Source organism: Mauremys mutica, chromosome 11 (assembly GCF_020497125.1).
Source record: "Mauremys mutica isolate MM-2020 ecotype Southern chromosome 11, ASM2049712v1, whole genome shotgun sequence".
NCBI classification, from domain to species: domain Eukaryota; kingdom Metazoa; phylum Chordata; order Testudines; family Geoemydidae; genus Mauremys; species Mauremys mutica.
In genome coordinates, this window is record NC_059082.1 from 41,229,759 (window position 1) to 41,252,044 (window position 22,286).

The following is a 22,286-nucleotide window of genomic DNA, read 5'->3' on the forward strand; positions in this document are numbered from 1 at the left end:
GCTAAGATGTGGCCCAATGAGAAACTGGAAACGTGGCAGGCTCTGGGGCCGGTTCCTGACCCCCCTCTGTCCGGGATGGAACGCGCGATCCTGGCTCGCTGGGGGGGGAGCGTCGCCTCCCCTTCGGGATCGCTCGCTTCCTTCCGCCCGGCGCCTATAGGCGGGGCAGCGATTCGGGCCGTACCACTGCCAGGGCGGGGAAGCGGAGGCGTATCCGCCTCGGGCCGGGCGGCGCAGGGCTGCGGCTGGGCGGGGCTGGTGGTGCGGCGCTTGCGGGTCCCGGATGCTGGCGGCGCGGCGGGCGCTGTGGCCGGGCTGCGAGCGCAGGAGGATGAAGCTGCTGGTGGCCGCGGCGCTGTTGGGCGGGTCGCTGCTGGTGCTGCTGCTACCGGCCGCCTCGCGGGCCGAGGAGCGCAAGAAGGGGCCCAAGGTCACCGCCAAGGTGGGCCACCCCCACCCCCGTTACTCTACCCGTATCCCCCGCCCGGCCTCCTCTACCCCGCCCGGATCTCTTCATCTCCCCCGGCCAGGCCTCCCCCTCCCCGCCCGGCTTTCCTTATCCCCCCTCCCCCCCGCCGGGCCTCCCCTACCCCGCCCGGCTCTCCTCATCCCCCGCCCCTCCCCCCCGCCGGGCCTCCCCTACCCCGCCCGGATCTCCTCATCCCCCCCGCCGGGCCTCCCCTACCCCGCCCGCATCTCCTCACCCCCCCGGGTCCCGCCCTTACCCCACCCTGTTCTCCCCCCGCCAGGGCCCCGGGCCCGCCCTACCCCGCCCAGATCTTCCTCCTCGCCCGGGTCTCCGACCCACCCGCCCCCGAGACCCTACCCCTCCTGGCCCCGAGCTTCGCTCCCCAGCCGGGGCAGGCTGGACTCGGCTCCCCTAGAGCGGCACGCGATGCCCGCTGCCGGCCGGCCCCCGGGGGTTCGTGGGTCCCGAGGCCGGGGCTAGCCGTGCGGGGGTGGGTCGGAGCAGGGAAGGGCCGCGGGCCGCTGGCTCCCTGGGGAAGGCTCAGATGGGTGCCCGCCCCTGAGCCGAGGGGTCCGTCCGTCCTTCCCAGCCGGGATCGCGCGGTCGCGGCTCCCCTGGGGAGCCAGCAGGGGCGGCGGGCGCCAAGGGTGGGGGAGCTGAAGATGGCGGTGCCGCCGGCCTTTGTTAGTGTCTCGGTTAATCCCGGCGGAGGGGATCGCCTGTCCCAACCCGGGCGGAGTGACACGCTCCAGGCACAGATGGCATCAGCGGGGAGGTCTGCCGGAGGGCAGGGTGGGATGACAGGGTTCCTTTAAACCGCTGGAGTCTGGGATCTACCGCACTCCCCCGCGGACAGGTGTGGGGCTGCGGGGAAGGGGCAGGCCAGCCTGTGAGCTGAGGGCAGCGCTGTTCTGGGAGTGGGAACCCCAAAAGTGAAGGCTCTGATGGCGAAAACTCTGGTGGCAATTCTCTCTGAGCCCATTCAGCCTGCTGCCATCTCACTGCCTCAGTGCCAGGCCTGGGGTGGGGGAACGTGATAGCCAAGATTCCCTAGGCAGGAATCTCTAATAGAAAAGTCTCTCTAATAGAAAGGTGTGTGGCTCTGAATATAGCCCTAGAGTAAAGGAGAGAGGCCCTGCCCGAAAGGGCAGATAGTGTGGTCTGATGGGGTTACTTGTGCTCTACATGGAAAGGGCTAATAGCCTGCTTTTTTAAAGAGGTCTGTACGGTGCAGCCAAATGAGCACTAAAGAGCTCTGAGCTTTCTAACCCCTCCCGATATTGAGCTTAATTCTCTGCCCCTTATGCTGCTTCTCGGAGTTGGGATGATTTACAGCTCAGGGGCTGACTTGCAGCTGGATCCCATGTGCAGGAGCTGCTGTAACCCAGCCAGCCAGATAGGCTCAGTGCCTGGGCCTGGCAGGTGAGGAGGTGTCATCTGACTGGCTCCATTTGGTATTCCAAGTGCCACGCCGTGGCAGGAGAAACAGGAATCCCTGGCTAATGCTGCCTCCCTTGTACCACAGGTGTATTTTGATCTGCGGATCGGGGACGAAGATGTTGGCCGGATCGTGTTTGGCCTTTTTGGGAAGACAGTCCCAAAGACTGTGGAGAACTTTGTTGCCTTGGCCACAGGAGAGGTGAATGGACCCCTGGGCAATGCCCCTCACTCCAATTTTCCAACTCACCCGGAGTTGCAGTGTGCATAAGTTGGTGTTGGCCCTGGTGTGTGTACTCTCACCCACCACCTCCAGAAGCAGGGAGAAAGTCAGGTGCTGGGCTGGGGAGCAGTAGGGGGCTTGTTCCAGCAGCACAGGAGGTGTGCTTGTTGTCAGCATCCATATTAATTACAGGCTGGATATGGTCACTGGTTGAGCAGACCTTCCATTTCTCCTTGATGTGGGGTGCCAACTGTCTAGACGCTGGCTCAGAGGGTAGTTGTCCTTTGCAGGCTGATCCTGAGAATTATGCTCAGGTTTATCCTCAATACATGTGAGGGGGGTGTTGCCTCAAAGACCTGTAAAAGGTCTAGCAGCGGTGCTCAGCATCCTGGCACCCCCACTTTTGATACCCACCCCCTTCTAGATCTGCTGGGGGGGGGAGTGAGTTGGGGGAGCATGGTCTAGCCTGGGGGAGGCACCAAGATACTTCCCAATCTCCTGCTGCTGGGCTGCCTGTGAACCAAACCCCAAGGGAATGGCAGTGTGGCATGTCCCCTTTTTTTTTTAATATAACTGGCTATCAAAAGGCTGAAGCCTGGGGCCCAAGACTGAGATTTCTAAGTGCGATGCAGAAGGCTGTTTGCTACACCCCTTCTTCCATGGGTAAGGTGGAGGGGTCGGTGCACAGCTGCCCACTGCGGAGAAAACAGATCCCTCACTGGCTCCCAGCACTTGGAGCCCTGATTCTTGTTCACCCCCTGCTGCTGAGGGCCAGGAAGTGTTCTCCAGCAGAGCCCTTGGCTCCAATCACTCACTCACCCACCGTGGTGAGCACTGGGTTGGGGCCTTTCAGTGGGTGTTGGGTGTCTAATTCCTTTTGACCCTTCTAAAAATCACAGCCCCTAGCAGTACTAAACTCTTCTCAGCTCTGCCTTGCACTGGGACTGGAGACAAGTCCCACTACCCTCTGGGCTTGCTGAGGGCTAAAGCTCTTGGGACCCTGAGTTGGGATGCATTGGAGAAGATGCGAAATTGCCCCAGGTTCCCATCTCTTCCCCTTCACCCAACCAGCTCCTGTCCTTTCCCAATTGCCTACCTTAGCACTGAATTTGCTACTCTCCTGGTAATCACTGCTCAGCCTGCTCCCATTGAGCTGTTCCTGGACTCCCCCTCAACCCTGGCTTCAGGTTCAGGCATGCAGTGCTGCAGTATCAGTCACGTTTGAAAGGGTTTCTTCCCAACCATGAGGCCCAGGGACATAAATGAACAATCTAGACTGCAGCCTGAGACTGCAACCAGGAGGAAGATCTGGCTTCCCCCACCAGCTCAACCTGCCCTGTCTGGGGAGATGGGCAGGCAATGAAGCAGTGATGGGGCGGAGTGGAGCAATCCCTTAGCTATTGCCCAGGCACTTGCTCCTCCCCTGGCCTCACGTTCACTCTCCTCTGTTCCAGAAAGGGTTTGGGTTCAAGGGCAGCAAGTTCCACCGTGTGATCAAGGACTTCATGATCCAGGGAGGAGATTTCACCCGCGGAGATGGCACCGGAGGTAATGCTGGGCTTGTGCCACCCTGCCACTGTCTTGTGCTCCAGGCCATGAGCCTTACTCATGGACTCCCTCCGGCTGTGAATCTGCTGCACTTGCCCAGGGCTCTGCAGAGCTGCTCTGGAGTTAGAGGCATAGGTGCTGACTCCATGGGTGCTCTGCACCCACCGGCAGCCAAGCTGCCCCCTCCTCACCTCCTCCCCCTCCATGCACTGTGTCCCTGCTCCTCCCCCTCCCTCCCAGCGCTTCCCACCCCCCACTGCCTAACAGACTTTTGGGGAGGGGCAGGGACATGACACGCTCAGGGGAGGAGGTGGAGAAGAGGCAGGGTAGGGGCAGGGCTGGGGTGGGGTGGGAAACAGCAGGGTGGGGTGGGGACTTTGGGGAAGGGATGGAATGGGGGTTGGGCACCCACTGGGCAGAGGGGAAGTCAGCGCCTATGGAGGGGTTCTCCTGAGTCCTGCCATTCCCCAGCACTCAGACTCTTGCTCAGACACCGCCCTACCAGGCCTCACCTTTGGTAGGGGGCTCCTGGCTGTTCTGTGAAGAAGGGTGTCCCAGTGAGCAGCCAGGCCTGAGCTGAAGCATCTCCCATCAGCTGGTGTGAGCAGAGCTCCAGCTTAGGATGGGCACTCGCAGAACAAAGTAATTATTGACGGATCCATCCCCAGTCATCCAGTCCCAGCATCTGGCAGTCTGAGGCTTAGGGAAACCCAAGCATGGAGCTGTATTCTTGATCTTGGCTAATAGCCATTGATGGACTTTTCCTGCATAAACTTACCTAGTTCTTTTTGAACCCAGTTATACTTTTGGCCTTTCACAACATCCCCTGGCATTGAGTTCCACAGTGTGACTCTGCGTTATGTGAAGAAATACCTTCCTTTTGTTCGTTTTAAACCTGCTGCCTATTAATTTCATCAGGTGACCCCTGGTTCTTGTGTTATGTGAAGGGGTAAATAACACTTCCTTACTCACTTTCTCCACACCAGTCGTGATTTTATTGACCTCTATAATATCCTCCCCCCCTTAGTCATTTCTTTTCCAAACTGAACAGTCCCAGTCTTTTTCTCTCTCCTCATATGGAAGCTGTTCCATCCCCCTCATCATTTTTGTTGCCCTTCTCTGCACCTCCATTGCTAATATATCTTTTCTGAGATGGGGTGACCAGACCTACATGCAGTATTCCAGGTGTGGGTTTACCATCGATTTATATAGTGGTATTTACGATCTTATTATCTATCCCTTTCCTAATGGTTCCTAACTTTATTTTTTTTTAATACTGTCACTGCACATTGAACAGATGTTTTCAGAGAACCATCCATAATGACTACAAGATCTTTCTTGAGTGGTAACAGCTAATTTAGACACCGTCATTTTGTATGTCTAGTAGGGATTGTTTTTCAATATGCGTTACTTTGCATTTATCAACACTGAATTTCATCTGCCGTTTTGTTGCCCAGTTACCCAGTTTTGTGAGATCCCTTTGTAACTCTTTGCAGTCAGTTGAGTAATTTTGTATTGTCTGCAAATTTTGCCACCTCACTGTTTTACCCCTTTTTCCAGATGTTGAACAGCACTGGTCCCAGTACAAATCTCTGTGGGGACCCTACTGTTTACCTCTCTCCGTTGTGAAACCTGACCATGTATTCCTACCCTTTGTTTCCTGTCTTTTAGCCAGTTACTGATCCATGAGAGGACCTTCCCCCTTATCCCATGACAGCTTACTTTGCTTAGAAGCCTTTGGTGAGGGACCTTGTCAAAGGCTTTTTGAAAGTCTGAGTACACTATGTCCACTGGATCATCCTCGTCCACATGTTTATTTGACCCCCTCAAAGAATTCTAATTGATTGGCGAGGCACGATTTCCCTTTTCAAAAGCCATGTTGACTCTTCCCCAGCAAATTGTGTTCATCTATGTGTTGGATAATTCTGTTCTTTACTGTGCCACAGGACTCTTTACTGTAGTTTCAGCCAATTTGCCTGGTACTGAAGTTAGGCTTACCGGCCTCGCCTCTGGAACCTTTTTTAAAAATTGGTGTCACATTATTTATCCTCCAGTCAGGCTTGGGAATCTCCCTCACATCCTCTGCAGGGAAGGCCAATGCAAAGAATTAATTTAGCTTCTCTAAAACGGTCTTGTCTTCCACGAGTGCTTCTTTAGCACTTTGATCATTCAGTGGCCCCACTGATTGTTTGCCAGGCTACCAGCTTCTGTTGTACCTTTGCTAGTTGCTCTTCAAATTCTTTTTTGGCCTGCCTAATTATACTTGTCTTGCCAGATTTTATGCTCCTTCCTATTTTCCTGAGTCAGATTTGACTTGCAATTTTTAAAGGATGTCTTTTTGTCTCAACCACCTCTTTTACTCTGCTTTGCCATAGTGGTGTGTTTTGGTCCTCTTACTATTTTTGGGTTTTTTAGTTGGGGCATACATTTAATTTGAGCCTTTATGATGATTTTAAAAGTTTCCATGCAGCTTGTTAGCATTTTACTCTTATGACTGTTCCTTTTCATTTCTGTTTAACTAGCTTCCTTGTATTTATGTATTTCCCTTTTTGAAGTTAAATGCTACTTTGGTGGGCTTCTTTCATATTTCTCCCCCCCCCCCCCCCTTGCAAGGATGTTAAATTTCATTACATTATGGTTGCTATTACCAAGCGGTCCATCTATGTTCACCTCTTGGACCAGATCCTGTGTGCCACTTAGGACTAAATCAAGAATTGCCTCACCCCTTGTGGCTTCCAGGACTAGCTGCTCCAAGAAGCATTTTATCTTCTGCATCCTGTCCTGAGGGGATGTGTACCTAGGTAATATGGGGATAGTTGAAATCTCCTGTTATTATTGAGTTTTCTTTTGTTGTAGCCTCTAATCTCCCTGAGCCTTTCGCATTCCCCATCATCATCCTGGTCAGGCGGTCGATAGTATGTCCCTCTACTATATTGTTGTTGTTCTTCAAGCATGGAATTTCTATCAACAGAGATTCTATGGTGCTATTTCATTCATTTAAGATTACTATATTTGACTGTTTTCTTTTACATATAGTGCCACTCCCCCACCATGACCTACTTGGTCATTCCTATATATTTTGTACCCTGGTATTACTGTGTCCCATTGATTATCATTCCACCAAGTTTCTGTGATGCCTGTACTATCAAAAGCCTCATTTAATGCTAGGCACTCAAGTTCACCCATCTTAGTATTTAGACTTCTAGCACTTGTGTACAAGCACTTATTAAAAATAAGTCAGTATTTAGTTGTCTGCCTTCATGTGATGTAACTGAATGGGACTCCTTTTCCTTTGACTTTCTCTTCAGCTCCCACCTGTATTCTCTCAACTTCTATCCTCTCCTCTTTATTAGGATATAGAGAATCCCCATTAATAGATCCTCCCCTAAGAGAAATCTTTGCCTGAACCGTGTGCGCCTCTGTGCCCGTTGGTTTTCCCCCAGTCCTTAACTTAAACTCATCTATAACCTTTTTAATTTTACTGGCCAACAGTCTTGTTCCATTTTGGACTAGGTGGAGCCTATCCTTCCTGTGTAGCCACCTCCTTTCCCAAAAGGTTCCCCGGTTCCTAATAAAACTTAAAACCCTCCTCCCTCCACCATTGTCTCATTCCCGCATTGACACACTGCAATTATGCCTGGCTAACTGGCCCTGCATATGGAACTGGAAGCATTTCAGAGGATGCTACCATGGAGGTACCTACCAGCCTAAATTTGGCCTCCAGAACCTTTGTCCTACCTTCTCTGTGTCACTGGTATTTACATATACCATGACCACTAGCTCCTCCCTAGCGCTGCATATTAATCTAGCTAGATGTCTTGAGAGATCTACAACCTTTGCACCCAGCAGGCACTTCACCATGCGGTTCTCCTGGCTATCACAAATCCAGCTGTTCGTGTTTCTAATGATTGAATCCCCCATTACTATTACTGTCTCTTCCTAATAACTGCATCCCCTCCCCTGGAGGGGCATCCTCAGTGCAAGAGAACACATGACATTATTTAGAAGGAGGGTCCCAACCATGGGATCGTTTCCCTCTGCTCCACTTTGATGTTCTCCTTCCCCAGGACTTTCACCCTCCTCAGCAGCACAGAGGCTGTCAGACTGGATGATAGGGCTGCTCTCCTGGGTCCCAGAAAGTGTCCTCTGGGTACCTCTCTGTCTCCCTTAGCTCCTCCAGTTCAGCCACTTTGGGCTCAAGTGCCCATAATCTGTCTCTAAGGGCCGTGAGCTGCTTGCACTAAATGCACACGTGCCACCTACCCACAAGGCAGGTAATATATATAATAATAATTGGAGATATACCTATCTCCTAGAACTGGAAGGGACCTTGAAAGGTCATTGAGTCCAGCCCCCTGCCTTCACTAGCAGGACCAAGTACTGATTTTTGCCCCAATTCCTAAAGTGGCCCCCTCAAGGATTGAACTCACAACCTTGGGTTTCGCAGGCCAATGCTCAAACCACAAACTAGGTAGCCCCCACTCTGGACTTCTGCCTGCATTGTTTTTACTCTTGCAGCTTTTTTTTTTTGGAGGAGGGGGAGGAGAGGGAGGTTTTATTGGCAGAAATCCCTTGCAAAACTCTGCAGTTCGCTAGCTCCTCTGGTTGCTTAGGAGCTGGCTTTTTAACCCCCTGTTCTCCTTTATGGTCCCTTGACAAAGGGGCAGGACTACTCATGGGATTAGGAATGAAAGGCTGGCAGGTGAGAACCTGGTTAAGAAGCTCCCAGCCTGGCCGAGCAGGTGGCTAGGCTCAGCACTCAGCCCCCATAGACAAACTGACCACACTATGAACTTCAGTCAGGCACACAAAGCGAACAGACAAGAAGCTCCACCAAGGGTCACTTAGTCACTCCCGCTCGCTAGCTCTAGCAGCAGCCCTTTGGTGCAATGTATCTTGGCTCCGTACTCTGACCCTTGCACTAGCAGCCAGGTGGGCACGTGGCAAAGGATGGGCACTAGATGCCCTTAACAGTTCAGTCTCCCTGGGGGAGCCCTGGCCAATGATCCTTACACAGGAACTAGGAGGGCTTCTGCCTGGGACCCTTCCCTCTTGTTCATTTCTAAAGCTGAGCCACTGCTGTTCAAGCAGAGACTAGCTCATTACTGCAGATCTCTGTTGTGACTTGCAGAGGGTGGGTGTTCCCTGGCTCCTGCCCTGGGAGCTGTCTATAGAACGGGACCCATCCTTGTGTGTTTGGAAAGTGCCCATGCTCCTGTCCACCACAGCACTGCTCTCAGCCACAGCTCAGTGCACCCATCGCCTGCCAGCATGGGGCTCCCTGACCATATCTCTGTCACTTCCCCTCCCTCCCAGAGGGTGTGTTGGTTCCTGTAGATGGAGGGAGGACTTCCTAGCAGCCTCACCAAGGAACTGAGCCCTGCATGATGGGGGTAGATGTGGGGTCCGTTCTCCCTGATGCAGGTTGCTGCCTCTCTAGACGTGCTAATATACTCCTTTGGTGCCAGCAGGGGGAGCTGACCTGCATGGAACCCATGACTGTAAGCTGCTCCTCTTCTCTCGTTGCCAGGCAAGAGTATCTATGGTGACCGCTTCCCTGATGAGAACTTCAAGCTGAAGCACTATGGACCTGGCTGGGTTAGCATGGCCAATGCTGGCAAGGACACCAACGGCTCCCAGTTCTTCATCACCACAGTCAAGACCCCCTGGCTGGATGGCAAGCATGTTGTGTTTGGCAAAATCCTGGAAGGGATGGTAAGGAGAAAACCCCCACCCTGTGTGTGTGTGGGGGGGGGGGGGGGAAGCACCCTTCCTGGCATGGCTGACCCATAGTGGCTCTGTGTGCCCCAGATGGAATGGGGCCTGGACTGCATGTTAGACTTTGCTAGAGGGCCAGACAGACCCCATAGCTGCTGTGTCCCTGGAAACAAAGGCTGAAGGAGGTGAGTCTAGTATTGTCCTGGGAGAGGAGGCTCCTTATAGATGTTTTCTGGAGCAGGCCTGAGGGTGAGACAAGGGAACAGCTGGGAGTTAGACTCGGTGCTTGCCAGCTGGAGAAGGGAAAAGGGTGGAAACACCCCTCTCAGCTTTGGCTGTCAGGGGACCCTGTGCGTAGGCACATCCCGTCCTCACTGTGAGTGTCCCCTAGGATGTGGTGCGGAAGGTGGAGAACACCAAGACGGACAGTCGGGACAAGCCCTTGAAGGATGTCACCATTGCTGACTGTGGCACTATCGAGGTGGAGAAACCATTTGCCATTGCCAAAGAGTAAACCATCCTGCCCCAGCACCAGGGCAGGGCTATGCAGGCAGAGCTGGCCTGTGAAGGGCTGGGGGCTGTGATGCTCCACAGGGCCCTTTGGATCTAGCTACCCTCTGGGTGAGCAGCAGCTGTACCCTGCCACCAACCTCCTGCCTGGCCTCTCCTCCTGTTCCCTGTGACCCAACACATTCCGTCTGGCCAGCAGAGGGGGTGTGGGTCCATCACTTTTGTAAGAAGCACATGCACTAATAAATGTGATCAGTGTGTTTTTTATAGCACTGCCTGGAGTGGGCTTCCTGTAGGGCCTGAATGTCCCCTGGCCTCTGAGAAGGCACAGCTCACAGCCCCTGCAGAAACAGCTTCTTCCTGAGCAGGGCAACAACCAGCCTTTGGCTTCTTACTACTGTGGCTAAGGTGTTTGAACAGGGAGCTTGGGACCTCAGGCAAGGCAGGGTGGTGCCTCTGGCAGGGGCTGCACTTCCTGCTCCTGTTAGCACAGTCCCTAGAACCCACTCATTCTCCCTCGTGAGTACATCATCCCCCCCCTTGGTTAAGGTGTGGCACAGGCAACAGACCCAGTGGTGGGGCTCTGCCCAGTACCTTGGCCATGAGAACATCCTGTGGTTGCAATTAGGCTTCTGTCTTCTTTCACCCTGTGGCTAACAGGGCATGTCATACACAGTGCAGCAGCAATCTCCAAACCAGACCTGAGTGATTTATTGCCTATACACATCTGCACAGCTCCCTTTAGCCTGCAGGAGACCAACCCTTCCCCGCAGGGGTCTAGGACACACACACACACCCCCCACCCCCCAGGCTCTATCCAGCCTGGCAGGAGCTGCAGCCAGAGATATGGGTAGCCATAAGCACTGGCAAGGAGCCTGGCCATCCCAGCCATAGTGCAGCTTGCAGCATTTCCACGTGCTGTGGCCAGAGATGGCACTGCTGGAGCAGTTAGAGTCTGGCCTCACAGCTGCCCTGTTCATTACAAGTGCTTCCAGCCCAATCTCCATGTGTGTTAGGCACCAGCCCCCAGGCTCATCAGCATCTCCCCCTTTTGTCCATCACCCCATGCTGGGGAAGGCAAAGCCACTAAGATACAGGAGCAATCCGTAGATAGGACAACTGAGCAGTGCTCCCACTCCAGCAGTGGTGCTGGTGAAGCCTGAGCAATGGCTGGGTCGTGGATACCCTCATGAGCCCTGCTGGCTAAGCATGTGGGGCCCTGCCAAGCACTGTGGGGCTGCCTTCTCCCAGCAGCAGCTTGCTGGTCTGTAGAAGCCTCGCAACACACCACTCAGAACTATGTCTGGCAGCAGCTCTGCAAAGCAGGAGAGGAAAGAGGTTAAAAGTACAGCTGTTTCTTGGCAACAGCAGGAAGACTGGAACTAGAGCAGGGTCTCAAACATGCGGCCCACCAAGCTCCCTGCACCCCACCCCTCTGCCTACCTCCAAGCCAGGAGTGGGCAAACAAGCCTGCAGGACCAAATTCAACCCTGCGGGATTGCCCCCTATGGCGCTGCGAGCCCCATGCCACTCCCTTAAGCGGCTGGCAGCACGTCCCTTCAGGCCAGAGGAAGGAGGCAGAGGGGCTCCTGTGTTGGCTTGCTTCAAGGTACCACCCCCTGGAGCTCCCATTGGCCGGGAACAGGGAACCGCGGCCAATTGGAGCTTCGTGGGAGGTACCTAAAGGAGCAGCAGCAGAGCCCTGGGCCCACCCCCACTCCCCCGGTTCTGGTTGCTTCCTGGAGCAGAGCGGCATGGGGCGAGGAGCCTGCCCTGGCCCCGATGCACGCCACTGCCACCCGGAACCGCTCTAGGTAAGCAGCACCGGGCTGGAGCTCACACGCCACACCCCTCCTGCACCCCAACTTCCTGCCCTGAGCCCCCTGCTGCACCCTGCACCCAACTCCCTGCCCTGAGGCCCCTGCCACACCCCAATCCCATGCTGTACCCCACACACCAACTCCCTGCCCTGAGCCTCCTGCACACTGTGGTGACAGGGAAGGGGCAGCACTGGGGTGGGGACTTTGGGGAAGGGGGTGGAAAGTGGAAGAGGTGTTGGAGGGGTGAGGCCTCATGGAAGGGGCAGAGCTAAGGGCAGTGAGGGTGTCAGTGATGTAGCCCTTGGGCCAGTTCACTAGACCTCATGTTTGAGACCCCTGAACTAGACCAAACTCTGGGAACAGAGCCCTGCAGGAGATTTTTTAATCCTATTCCTGCTATTACAGCAGCAGATCCTGTGGGGTTCCAGTCCCACTGCAGCACTCTAGCCTGCAGGAGTTAAAGGGAGACCAGATACCAGATTCAGCTCCCCACCCTCTCTTACATTAAGATTTAGAACCAGGTGACAGCCCAGCAACTGCCAACAGTTCCTGTTTCCAGCTTTGCTGACAAGACACGGCTGCTGCAGGGCATCAGATCCCCTCGGAAGGGGGAGCTGGACTAATGGAACTGCAGCTAACCTATTCCAGCCATCACCCATGCTCCCCACTGGCCCAGCTTGTCTAAAGGGTTCCAAGAAGCCCTTTACAAGCTGAGCCAGGTTCTAGGCTGCATGTTACCCCAGGACAGCACTTGCTCTACTTGTGTGTGATGTCTAACAGCAGCCTACAGCACTGCATGGCAGGAACTAGAGTATTGTCTGCTTCTGCTGTCTTAATTCCCCCTCCTGTTGTTTCAGAATAGACCCCACTGCAAAATTTGGCAAAAAACTTCCCCTTAAAACCCCAACCGCTCCAGGCCATTGTTCTGGACAGTGCTGCTGTGGGCAGTTTTTACATCTTCTCACCAGAGCCTTTGCCCTCTTCCCAGCTTTCTAGGGAAGGATGGAGCAGGGGGTGGTTAGAAAAATATTTTTTTCTCCTGAAGACTGTTCCTGCCCAGCACGCTTGCGTGGGCGAGATGCCAGGCTGCAGCGGCTGGACTGCACAAGAGGGAAAAGAGGTCAGGCCCCACAGAGACCTTTGTTCCTCTTGGTTTTGTGAAATGTGCCTTTTGGGGAAGCAGGTGGGTCCTGCTCTGCTCCCGGTAACACTCAAATGGCCGCTGTACAGGCAGCAGTTGTAGGGTTTAAACCTCATGTACTAGCCCAATATGCTGCCAAGGGGCAGTTTTGCTGCAGATGTGAGAGAAGAGAAGATGAGCAGAGGGGCAGCACCTCACAGTACACCCCTCCTTAGTAAAGGGAACCAGCTTGCAGGATGCCAGCATCCCTTTGGGAGCAGCAAACACCCAGAAGATGCTGGGGAATCCATGCCCTCAGCCCAGCACACAGCATTTCCATTGCATCACCTGCCCCAGGACCCCAGTGCCCAGGCCTTACCTGTGGAGGAGGGGAGCACATATGGGTCTTTGTGGAAGATCATAACCGGCCGGTGGGAGAGCAGGAAGCCGTGGCTGCAACAAGAGAGGCCGATGAGGACCTGGCTGTTCTGGGGCAGTGACATGAGTGGCTAGTGAGAGCAGCCTGACAGGCTCCCCCCACACACCTCTCCAGTGCCTAGGTCCTGGCAAGGCAGGTCCTGGCCCATCTGGATGGGGGTGGGCATGGGGCACAGTTCACTAGTGCCCAGTGGGGCTCTCAGGTGCCTGCACTGTAGCTCCAGGGCAGGTTCCTTTTTGCTCTATAAGGGGGCTCCTTAGTGCAGCCCATCTTCCCCCATCTTATCGGCTCTCCCAGCCAGCAGGGGATTTCCTTACCCGCAGGGATCTAGACAAAGTGCTGGAAGGTGGGGCTGTTTCTTCCAACTGAACAAGGGAGCTGAACCCCCACTGCTGGGAGAATTGTTCTAGAAGCAGCCAGCCACCAGGGGGTGCCCTTGCCCTGCAGGTAGCCCAGCTAGCAGAGACAAGGCCAGCACAGGCAGTAGGGGGCTCTGGCAGCGAGCCCACGAGCTAGGACCCCCATCCAGAGCTTGATGAGGTCAGCCAGCAACTGGGAGCCCTGCCATCAGCCCCCTGCAGCTGGAGCAAGGTCCTGACTGTCACACTGGGAGGAGGCAGAAGGGCAACACCTCTCTCCTCAGACTAAGTCACACAGGGAGCTGCAAGAAAACAGCCAAGGGAGTGATGGGCCCAGGCCCTTGGGGGTTGGAGGGGGGACAGGTGCTGCCCTCCCCTAGGTGTCCAGAGCTGAGAGAGGGACATACAACCTTGGAGACGACAGGGACCAGGCAGTGATGAGCTGCCAAAATCTTAACAACGGGTTCCCTATAAAAAGTTCTGATTTAACAACGGGTTCCCTATAAAAAGTTCTGATTTAAGGGATGTGCGACAGCATGTATTTTTTGTACCAATAGGGTTACCATACGTCCATATTTTCCCAAGAGGTGATTAAAAACCGAAAAGCCTGACATGTCCAGGAAAATACAGATGTATTTTAACCCTACCTAAAGTTCTTTTTTAAAAAGATGGGGCTGAACTAGAAATGAGCTCCATTTCACGTGTGTGGGTGATGATCAGGGACAGTCTCAATTTTTGGGTCTTTTTCTTATATAGGCTCCTATTACCCCTCACCCCCATCCCGATTTTTCACACTTGCTGTCTGGTCACTCTAGGGTGTGCACATGTGTGGGTCCCAGCTGCTCCCTGCCCCCCCCCCTCATTAAAGCAGTGTGCAGGGTTACTGCCCTGGGAACTGCAGGGCACCAGTGGATGTGGGGCTGGCTGCAGATAGGGGCGTGGGGCAGGGCTAGCTGGAGGCAGGGAGTGACACGGGCTGGCTGTGGGCAGGTGATGCAGACGGGCGGGCTGCGGGTGGCTGTGGGCAGGGGGTGGCTGCGGGCGGCTGTGGGCAGGGGGTGGCTGCGGGCGGCTGTGGGCAGGGGGTGGCTGCAGGCAGGGGGCGGCTGTGGGCAGGGGGTGGCTGCAGGCAGGGGGTGGCTGCGGGTGGCTGTGGGCAGGGGGCAGCTGGGGGCAGGGAAGGCGGGGGAGGGGCACAGATACTCACACGGGGGGAGCGGCTGGGGGCAGCCGGAGGCAGCCGGGGACTCACCAGGCAGCAGCAGGAGCCCCAGGGCCAGAGGTCCAAAGAGCAGGAGCAGCAACAGGGCCAGGAGGCAGCTCACATGGCTCTCGCAGCACAGCGCAGCGCCCCCCGGTGGCCGGGAGGAGGAATTACAGGCTTCCCAGGCAGAGCCCATCAAAGCTTCCCTCGCAGGGAAGCTAGTTAACAAACGGTTCTAAAACCGCTTCTAAATTTAACAACGGGTTCATGCGAACCGGTGCGAACTGGCTCCAGCTCACCCCTGGGACCAGGTGCATCTCATCTGTGGCTGAGTATGCACACCGGCAATTTAAAGCTGTCCTGGCTAGGGGAGCACAAGTTCAATAGCTGCTAAGAGCTGCAGCTGATGCCCTGTGCTGGTGCACTCAGGGCAGGGTTGCTAGGACAGCCCCCTGCTGGAGACGCACGGAACTGCTCTGCTGCACAGGTGAGAGGCCACAGCCTAAGGGACTGAGCAAACAGGAAGAAATCCCCATTGTAACACATTGTCCCTCCTAGTCAGGCAGCCTTAGCCTGCCTTCCAGGGAGCATGAGCAGTTAGCCCCATTTCACAGCTGGGGAAATGGCATTCAAGAGAGAGGAAGGGACCTTTCCAGGGTCATCTAGCAAGTCACTGGCAGAGCTGGGATTAGAACCTAGTGGCTCCAACCACTAGGCAATGCTGCCTCACATGAACACTAACCCTGCCAGCCCCTCCCATGCCCAGGGAGGGCACCAAGGAATCACTTGAGCTCCCTGATGTCCCAAATTCATTGGAGACTTTGGTTTCCACCAGTGGGCGCCCCAGGCCTCAGGATACTCACTCCAGGCTGCTGGCCTTGGCATCCTGCTGAAAGTGCCTGAGCTTCAGGAAGTCCAGCAGTTCCTTAGGCAGCGACTTGTTGTAGTACAGGACGCCCTGCAGCAAACACAGAATGGGCAGGTTAGAGCTTGCCGGAGCCCCTTGCCCCATGGTGGGGGGACACCCCAGCAAAGAGCACTTGGGCCTTTCTAAGGAAGCAAGCCCAAATCCACTCCAGCAGGCTCAAACCCAGCGATGGAGTCCCAGTCGCGGACTGTGGGGAAACATCCTACCTGAATGTAAACCTCCAGGCCCTGCCGCCGCTGCTCCTGCACCTTCGACATCCAGTTGGGGACTCGCTTGGGGGGGAAATCTGGGACCTTGCACATCTTCTTTATCTAGGGCAGAACGTAGTGTTACCATCAGACGGAGTCACAGCTCACCTGCTGCTTGCAGCCACAGGACGCCAGGGTCCTGTGGGGCCCTGGGCTAGAGGCTCTGCTCTGGGGATCCATGTACCACACCATGGCAGGAGGACCCCTCCCCTCTCTGACACAGCAGCATTGAGCCCCCTCAGGAGCTGCAAAGGTCTCTTCTCCCAGCACCAACAGGGGTGGCAGCATGCCCCCACCTCTCCAACATTACACCCCAGCTGCTAGTTCATCTGCTTGGATGGGCCCCAGCATTCCTCCCCTCCTGCCAGGATCCTCTATCAGGGTGGTGCTGGTGAGGCCCCCAGGGGTTTTTGCATGAACACCCCTGTGAGATAACGCAGGTCCCCTTCTCACAGGGGCAGGCCCAGGCTCAGGCAGGTGTCGCCATGTCACTTACACTCTGTCATATTTTCAAGCCCTTTTAAAAAAAAAAAACCCACAGAAGGTGAGTAAACAACACCTCAGCTCAGGCTGATGCTGCCCAGGCCTTAATCTGGTGCTGGCTGAAGGGCCATGGGCCCCAGGCACAGTGCAGCGTGGGGAAGAGAACTACATAGAGCTCCATGTTATCCCATCTCCCCGTTCCAGTCACACACGGCTGTGGGCAGGGACACGACTTCCTTTGTAATTGGCACGTGCCCAATCCGCGAGCATACCCCGGAGGAGCAGAACATGGACAGGGAGACAGACTAACATCTGGCAACACACGTGTGGAGGCAGGGGCGGCTCTAGAAATTACAGCGCCCCAAGCAGGGCGGCGCGCTCGCTGCCCTTCCCCGGTCTCGCGGCTGGGGCAGAAGTGTCTGCGGCGGGTGCGCTGGTTCGCGGCTCCGGTGGAGCATCCGCAGTCATGCCTGCGGGAGCTCCGTCGGAGCCGCGGGACCAGCGTGCCCGCCGCAGTTATGCCTGCGGGAGCTCAAGCGGAGCCGTGGGAAGAGGGGACCCTCCGCAGTCATGCCTGCGGCAGGTCCGCTCGTCCCGGGGCTCCGGTGGACCTCCCGCAGGCATGACTGCGGAAGGTCCGCCGGAGCCAAATGCCGCCCTGCCCCGACAATGCCGCCCCACGCGCCTGCTTGGCGCGGTGGGGTCTGGAGCCGGCCCTGTGTGGAGGAAATGCTGCCAGACAGCACTTTTGCAGGGATGAATTCCTCAAAGGCAGCAGCTGGGCCCTGTGGCAGTGGAAAGATCAGTTCCCTGGGGTTTGCTGTGCAGCACTGCAGGCAGCAATGGTAATGTGGAGTTAACCCCACTCCCCATTCCAGCTGCTTGCCCGGCCGGCCCTCACCCTTTTATGCAGGGCATGGAACTCGCTGTAGCGCTTCTCAATAGTATGTTTCCGGCCATTGCACAGCACCTCCACCGTAAACACCTGCAACGGCACAGGAGAGATGTGAAACAGGCCTGACAGGCCTCAGTCTTAGTGCAGAAATACGTAATAAGAGCATCTCATTCCCAGCCCCCTCTCCCCAGCTGCCCAGACTGGAGAAGAGACATTGCTTCCCTGTAGCCCTTGGGTGGGGCAGCTGCTTACAGGGCTGAGAAACTGCAGTGTTTGCTTAGCAGTGAAAGCAGTTTTGTTCCCTCTCCCAGAATGCACTGCAGCTGTGTAAGCACAATCCAGTGTCAGGCTGAAGCAAACAGAGTCACAAAAGGCTCTTTCAGAGCAGGCTCTAGCTGGGAGGGGAGCAGTGCAGCTAAAGAAACTCCCCTCTTGCAGGGCACAGCACTGCCATCCTTAGCATCTGCAAACTGGCTGAAAGGCCTCATGCAACTGACAGGCCAGCACAGCTCAGCTCCCTGAGCTCAGGAATCCATCGCATCTCCCATTCTACCGCACCCTGCACAGCAGAGATAGAGGAGATGCTGCCACCATCACATGTCGGGTGCAGCATGCTCTGCCTGAACAGTGCACAGCTACATCAGAGTCACGCTAGGGTAGCACATGAAGAATTGCAGCCAACTGGCACGGCAAGGAGGCTGGGTGTGGGCAGGACATAGCTAGGAATTGGCCCTGACCACCAGGCTTGGCACCTGCCTGTCAAAGAGTGCCAGCGATCATTAGTGATCAGCTGTCAGCACTGCCTCACATTGGAATATGGCCCCTCCAGCAGCGCAGCACCCCGCAGCTCCACACAGGGCAGCAAAGTGAGCACCGATACCATGGCAGCGTGGAGGTCTCCCATCCGAGGACTGACCATGTTTAACCCCGCTTAGCACATGAAATCTGACAACGGCTGCACAATTGCACATTGTACATGCACGCATCCGTCTGACACACGGTGGTGGGTAGAGCCAAGCTAATGCAGCAAAGCTGTTCTCGTGAGCCCAGCACTGTTTGCCTGCACCATGCTCACACCCCTCATGCATTTGTTTCGCTCCTCCTAGTGTTGGACTCAGCTCAAACGAACACGGCAGGCAGCAGGTCGCACACGCTCCCCCCACTCAAGGGGCTGGAACAGGGTTCCTGGCTGGACAGTTGCCCAACACAGCTGGACAGGACCCCAAAACCCCTCACCAGAGCCCTGGCACGGAGGACAATTAAATGAACGAGGCGGGATCTGGCCATGGCCTCCCCAGCTATGACAGTACAGAATTACCGGTACTCAGTGCCCCACAGCAACACAAGTCAAATTCCAGCCAGCACCCAGCCTAGATGGCTCACAGCAGCCTCATCTCCTGCAAATGACTTTCAACCCAGGCCTGGGCAGCCAGAAAGGAGGGTGTTCAACATCTCCTAGAATTCCCACAGGGGGCCCGCAGCTCTCCCCCCCCCCCCCCGCGCTAAGCCCCAGGGGCTCCTCAGTCCTTCCTCATCCAATCAGGGAACCAAAACAATCTCACAAACAACTAGCTGGGACCAGCTCACAGACCCGCCCCCACAGCCTCCTGGTGGTGCCCAGATGAGAAGACGCGCTAGTGCATGCCAGGGGCACGGTGACCTGCTTGTATCCATGCTGGGAGCAAGACAGGGGAAGTCCCTCAGGTCGACACCCAGGGCTGGGCTGCTGGCCAAGCACACACGCAGTGAGGCAGACCCTGTTGCCAGTCACATCAGGGCTGAGTCTCTCCAGCAGAAGCAGGACATGAAGGGAGCCTGACCCAGCATAACAGGGCCTGGGCAGGCAGGGAAGGACGCTGTAGCTAAGACAGCCAGCATGCTCCATGGATTTATAAGCAGGGGAACAGCAGGAGTGGGGAGTGGTGTTGCCTCTGCACACAGCGCTAGGGAGACCATTCCTGGATCCTGGATCCATCTGCCCTCTGCTCTCAGCCTGATGCTGACGGGCAGGGCCGGTGCTACCATTTAGGCCAACTAGGCAGTTGCCTAAGGCGTCAAGATTTGGGGGCACCAAAAAGCGGCACCCCCAATTTTTTTTAAAGCATTTCAGCGGCCGCTGCGCTGGGAGGGAGAGGGAGTCTGAGCTGCCGGCAGGCAGCCCAGAGGTTCCCCTCGGTCAGCGCACCGCCCTGGCAGCCAGCCCAGGGGTTCCCCAGGTCAGCACGCCACCGGCAGCCCAGGGGTTCGGGCTGCCGGCGGCACGCTGACCCAGGGGAACCCCTGGGCTTCCTGCCGGCGGCTCAGACTCCCACTCCCTCCCAGCGCAGCGGCCACCCCATCCCATGCGATTCTTCTCATTGCCAGCGGTGGCTGGGCAGAGCTCTGCAGCTCTGCTTAGCGCACGTGGCACGAGCCTGGCGACAGGTGCGATAGCAGGGCTTCTGGAGCAGAGGTGAGCTGGGGTGGGGAGGTGCTGCACGGCTCCTGGGGGGGGGCAGCTGCCGTGGGGGGGGTGCTGCCACGGGGGGGTGCCTCAGGGCGGAGCTGCTGCAGGGCTGGGCGGGCCACAGGGTGGAAGGGCGTGAAACTTCCTTGCACCGGCCCTGCCGACGGGACACGACTGCAAAGCAAAGCAGGCCCAGACAGTGCAGGCAGTAGTGAAGTTTGATCCGCTTGCCTTCCCCAACTGCAGGAAGTGAAGGGGGGAATGTTTAACAGCTGTGCAGATAGACAGCCACTGGCTGGGGTCAGAGCTGGGGAGGGGCTGTTGAATCAGCAGGTTGGGAAAATGTTGAGTATGTTGGCTGGCACCACATGGGCTTCTTCTGCAGCCTGCTCGTCTGGGGAAGGCAGGGAGCCCATAGGCCAGCACAGACCCCTCAGGCTTAGGAGGAAGGAACAGAGAGAAAGTGAACTCAAGTCCCCAGCCCAGGCCACGCTGCTGCCAATCAGCCAGGCAGGCCAGGGAGTTTTACCGGCTCTCACCTTATCAGTGTGGTTGGAGCAGGGAGGAGATGATGGGCGGCTGCTGACTGATGCCATAAAAGGGCGTGGGGGGGCCGCCTCTGGGCCTTGCTTCACCCTGCTGCATTGCCCTCCCGTGCAGAGGGATGAGCTGGGGAGGAGTTACTGGAAGGGTTTAACCCTTTCCCTGCCTTACAGAGGGCTGGCATGTTTATAACCAGACAGGGACTTGTGCTTATGGCACACGCCAGCCCCAAGCCCTGTAGCTTTTACACGCTGCTGAGCTGGGGGGTCAACCCACAAGCCACAGCTCCTGAGCCCACAGCCAGCTGCAGCGCTGGGGGTTAGTGTCCCAGCAGCACCTGGCTCCTGCAGAGCCCCCAGACCCCGACCCTGGGAGAGCAGCAAATACACAACTCTCCCCCCGCTGGGCCGGAGGGGCCTCAGCCCAAGGAGCTGGGACAGCGGGGTCCTGGGGACTGCTGCGAGTGCCAGCCGGGGGCGGGCCAGACCCTGGCTCCCGGAGCCCCCCGGGGGGAGGCGGAGAAAAGCCACTGGTCTGAGCCTCTCCCTGCGGACGGGTCTGGGCTGCCGGCTGGGAACCGCTAACCAGGGGCGGCCCCAGGCACCAGCGCAGCTCGCGCGGACCGTGGGGGCGGCAGGCTTCGGTGGGTGACTGCCCTGCTTGGGGCACAAAACCCACAGAGCCGCCCCCGCCGCTAGCTACTGACCTGGCTCGTCCCGCTCCAGCCCCCTGTTCTCCCGGGGGGGGGGACACTAGTGCGCCCGCGGCCCCTCCCCCTCCGCCCCCAGGGCAGAGCCTGAAGCGGGTTACAAGGAATTTCCTGCGCCCGGGGAAGTTGCCACAAGCCCCCGCGGCGGCAGGAGCGAGGGGAGCCCTGGGCCAGGGGCGGGCGGGCTGGTCGCGCCACAGGGCGGCGCCGGCCCCGGATTTCTGTTACTCATTAATGGGGCCGGGGCACTAGAAGGGAGAAGCGCTGGGGTCTCCGGGCCCCACCTCGGGCTCCTTGTGCCCCGCCCCCCCGGCGCGGCACCCTCGGCTCCCCCGGCCCCGGCGCGACGTGACCTGGCTGCAGACCGGGGCTGCGCACCTGCGGTGGGGGCCCACGGGCCGCAGCGACGCGCCCCTGGACGCGCAGCGCCACCTCCGCCAGCCCGGGCCAGCTCCCCGCAGTGCTCCGGGGACCGGGAGCAGCGGCTGGGAAGCGGCGGAAGGAGCCAGCGGCAGCCCGGGGACCCCCCAGGACCGGACCGGACCCCTCACCGTGTGCGTCTTCTCCGGGCTCGGCTCCGCCTCGGCCTCGGCCCCCGGTCCCACCGCGGGGATAGACACCGCGATCATCGCGCCGCCGGCTAGGCTGGGCAGCCGGCTCCATTCATCGCCGCCCGGGGCCCGCCCCGCCCCGCCCCCGGCGCCAGCCCGGAGCACGCGTCGAGCCCCGCTGGGGACTGGCCCCCGGAGTGCCCCCCCCGCTCCCGGCCGCCCCCCGCGCCCAGCCCCTGAGAGAGCCTGGGGCCTGGCACCCAGAAGCCGCACCATAGGGGAGCAGGCGCCCTGCCCCGCGGTTAGCCTGGCACCCGGCCACCACATCACCCAGCTGGAACTGGGCACCTCTGCCCTGTCACCGGCTTTAATGCGGCCAGCAGCAGTAGCCCTGGCAGGGACTCAGGGAGGGCCTGGGGGCGCAGACCCCAGCGAGGGCTGGCAGCCTGAGTGCGGACCCTGGGTCTGGGTCTTCCCTGCTAGTGGTCCCTGGGCTAGCAGAGGTGTGCCTCCCTGGACCCCAATTACACCATACCCGGTGCCTGCCTGCCAGAGGCCTTTGTTACTTCCCCCATTCACAAGTGGCAGATGAGGGTTTCCCGTCTGGGCCACAGGGTAAGGAAAAATATAAAGCAG

The 22,286-nt window shown here is 57.4% G+C and overlaps 2 protein-coding genes across 3 annotated transcripts; one reads left to right on the plus strand and one right to left on the minus strand.

Annotated features, from left to right (window-relative positions):
• The first annotated feature begins 248 nt into the window (after positions 1–248).
• PPIB (peptidylprolyl isomerase B) lies at positions 249–10,174 on the plus strand. Its single transcript, XM_044979760.1, has 5 exons — positions 249–442; positions 1,995–2,108; positions 3,584–3,677; positions 9,208–9,392; positions 9,787–10,174. The coding sequence occupies exons 1-5, from the start codon at positions 284–286 to the stop codon at positions 9,907–9,909; spliced, it is 675 nt and encodes a 224-aa protein (XP_044835695.1). The 5' UTR covers positions 249–283; the 3' UTR covers positions 9,910–10,174.
• Positions 10,175–10,594: 420 nt separating this feature from the next.
• SNX22 (sorting nexin 22) lies at positions 10,595–21,771 on the minus strand. 2 transcript variants are annotated; one of them, XM_044979761.1, is made up of 6 exons: positions 21,651–21,771; positions 17,408–17,491; positions 15,982–16,086; positions 15,711–15,805; positions 13,225–13,298; positions 10,595–11,220 (listed from the first exon to the last, which is right to left on the minus strand). In XM_044979761.1, exons 1-6 carry the CDS (start codon positions 21,726–21,728, stop codon positions 11,093–11,095), a joined length of 564 nt encoding a protein of 187 aa, XP_044835696.1. In that variant the 5' UTR covers positions 21,729–21,771; the 3' UTR covers positions 10,595–11,092. The 2 variants fall into 2 exon arrangements, with proteins under 2 accessions (XP_044835696.1, XP_044835697.1); XM_044979762.1 differs by lacking the exon at positions 21,651–21,771 and adding an exon at positions 20,387–20,878.
• Between the last annotated feature and the right edge of the window lie 515 nt (positions 21,772–22,286).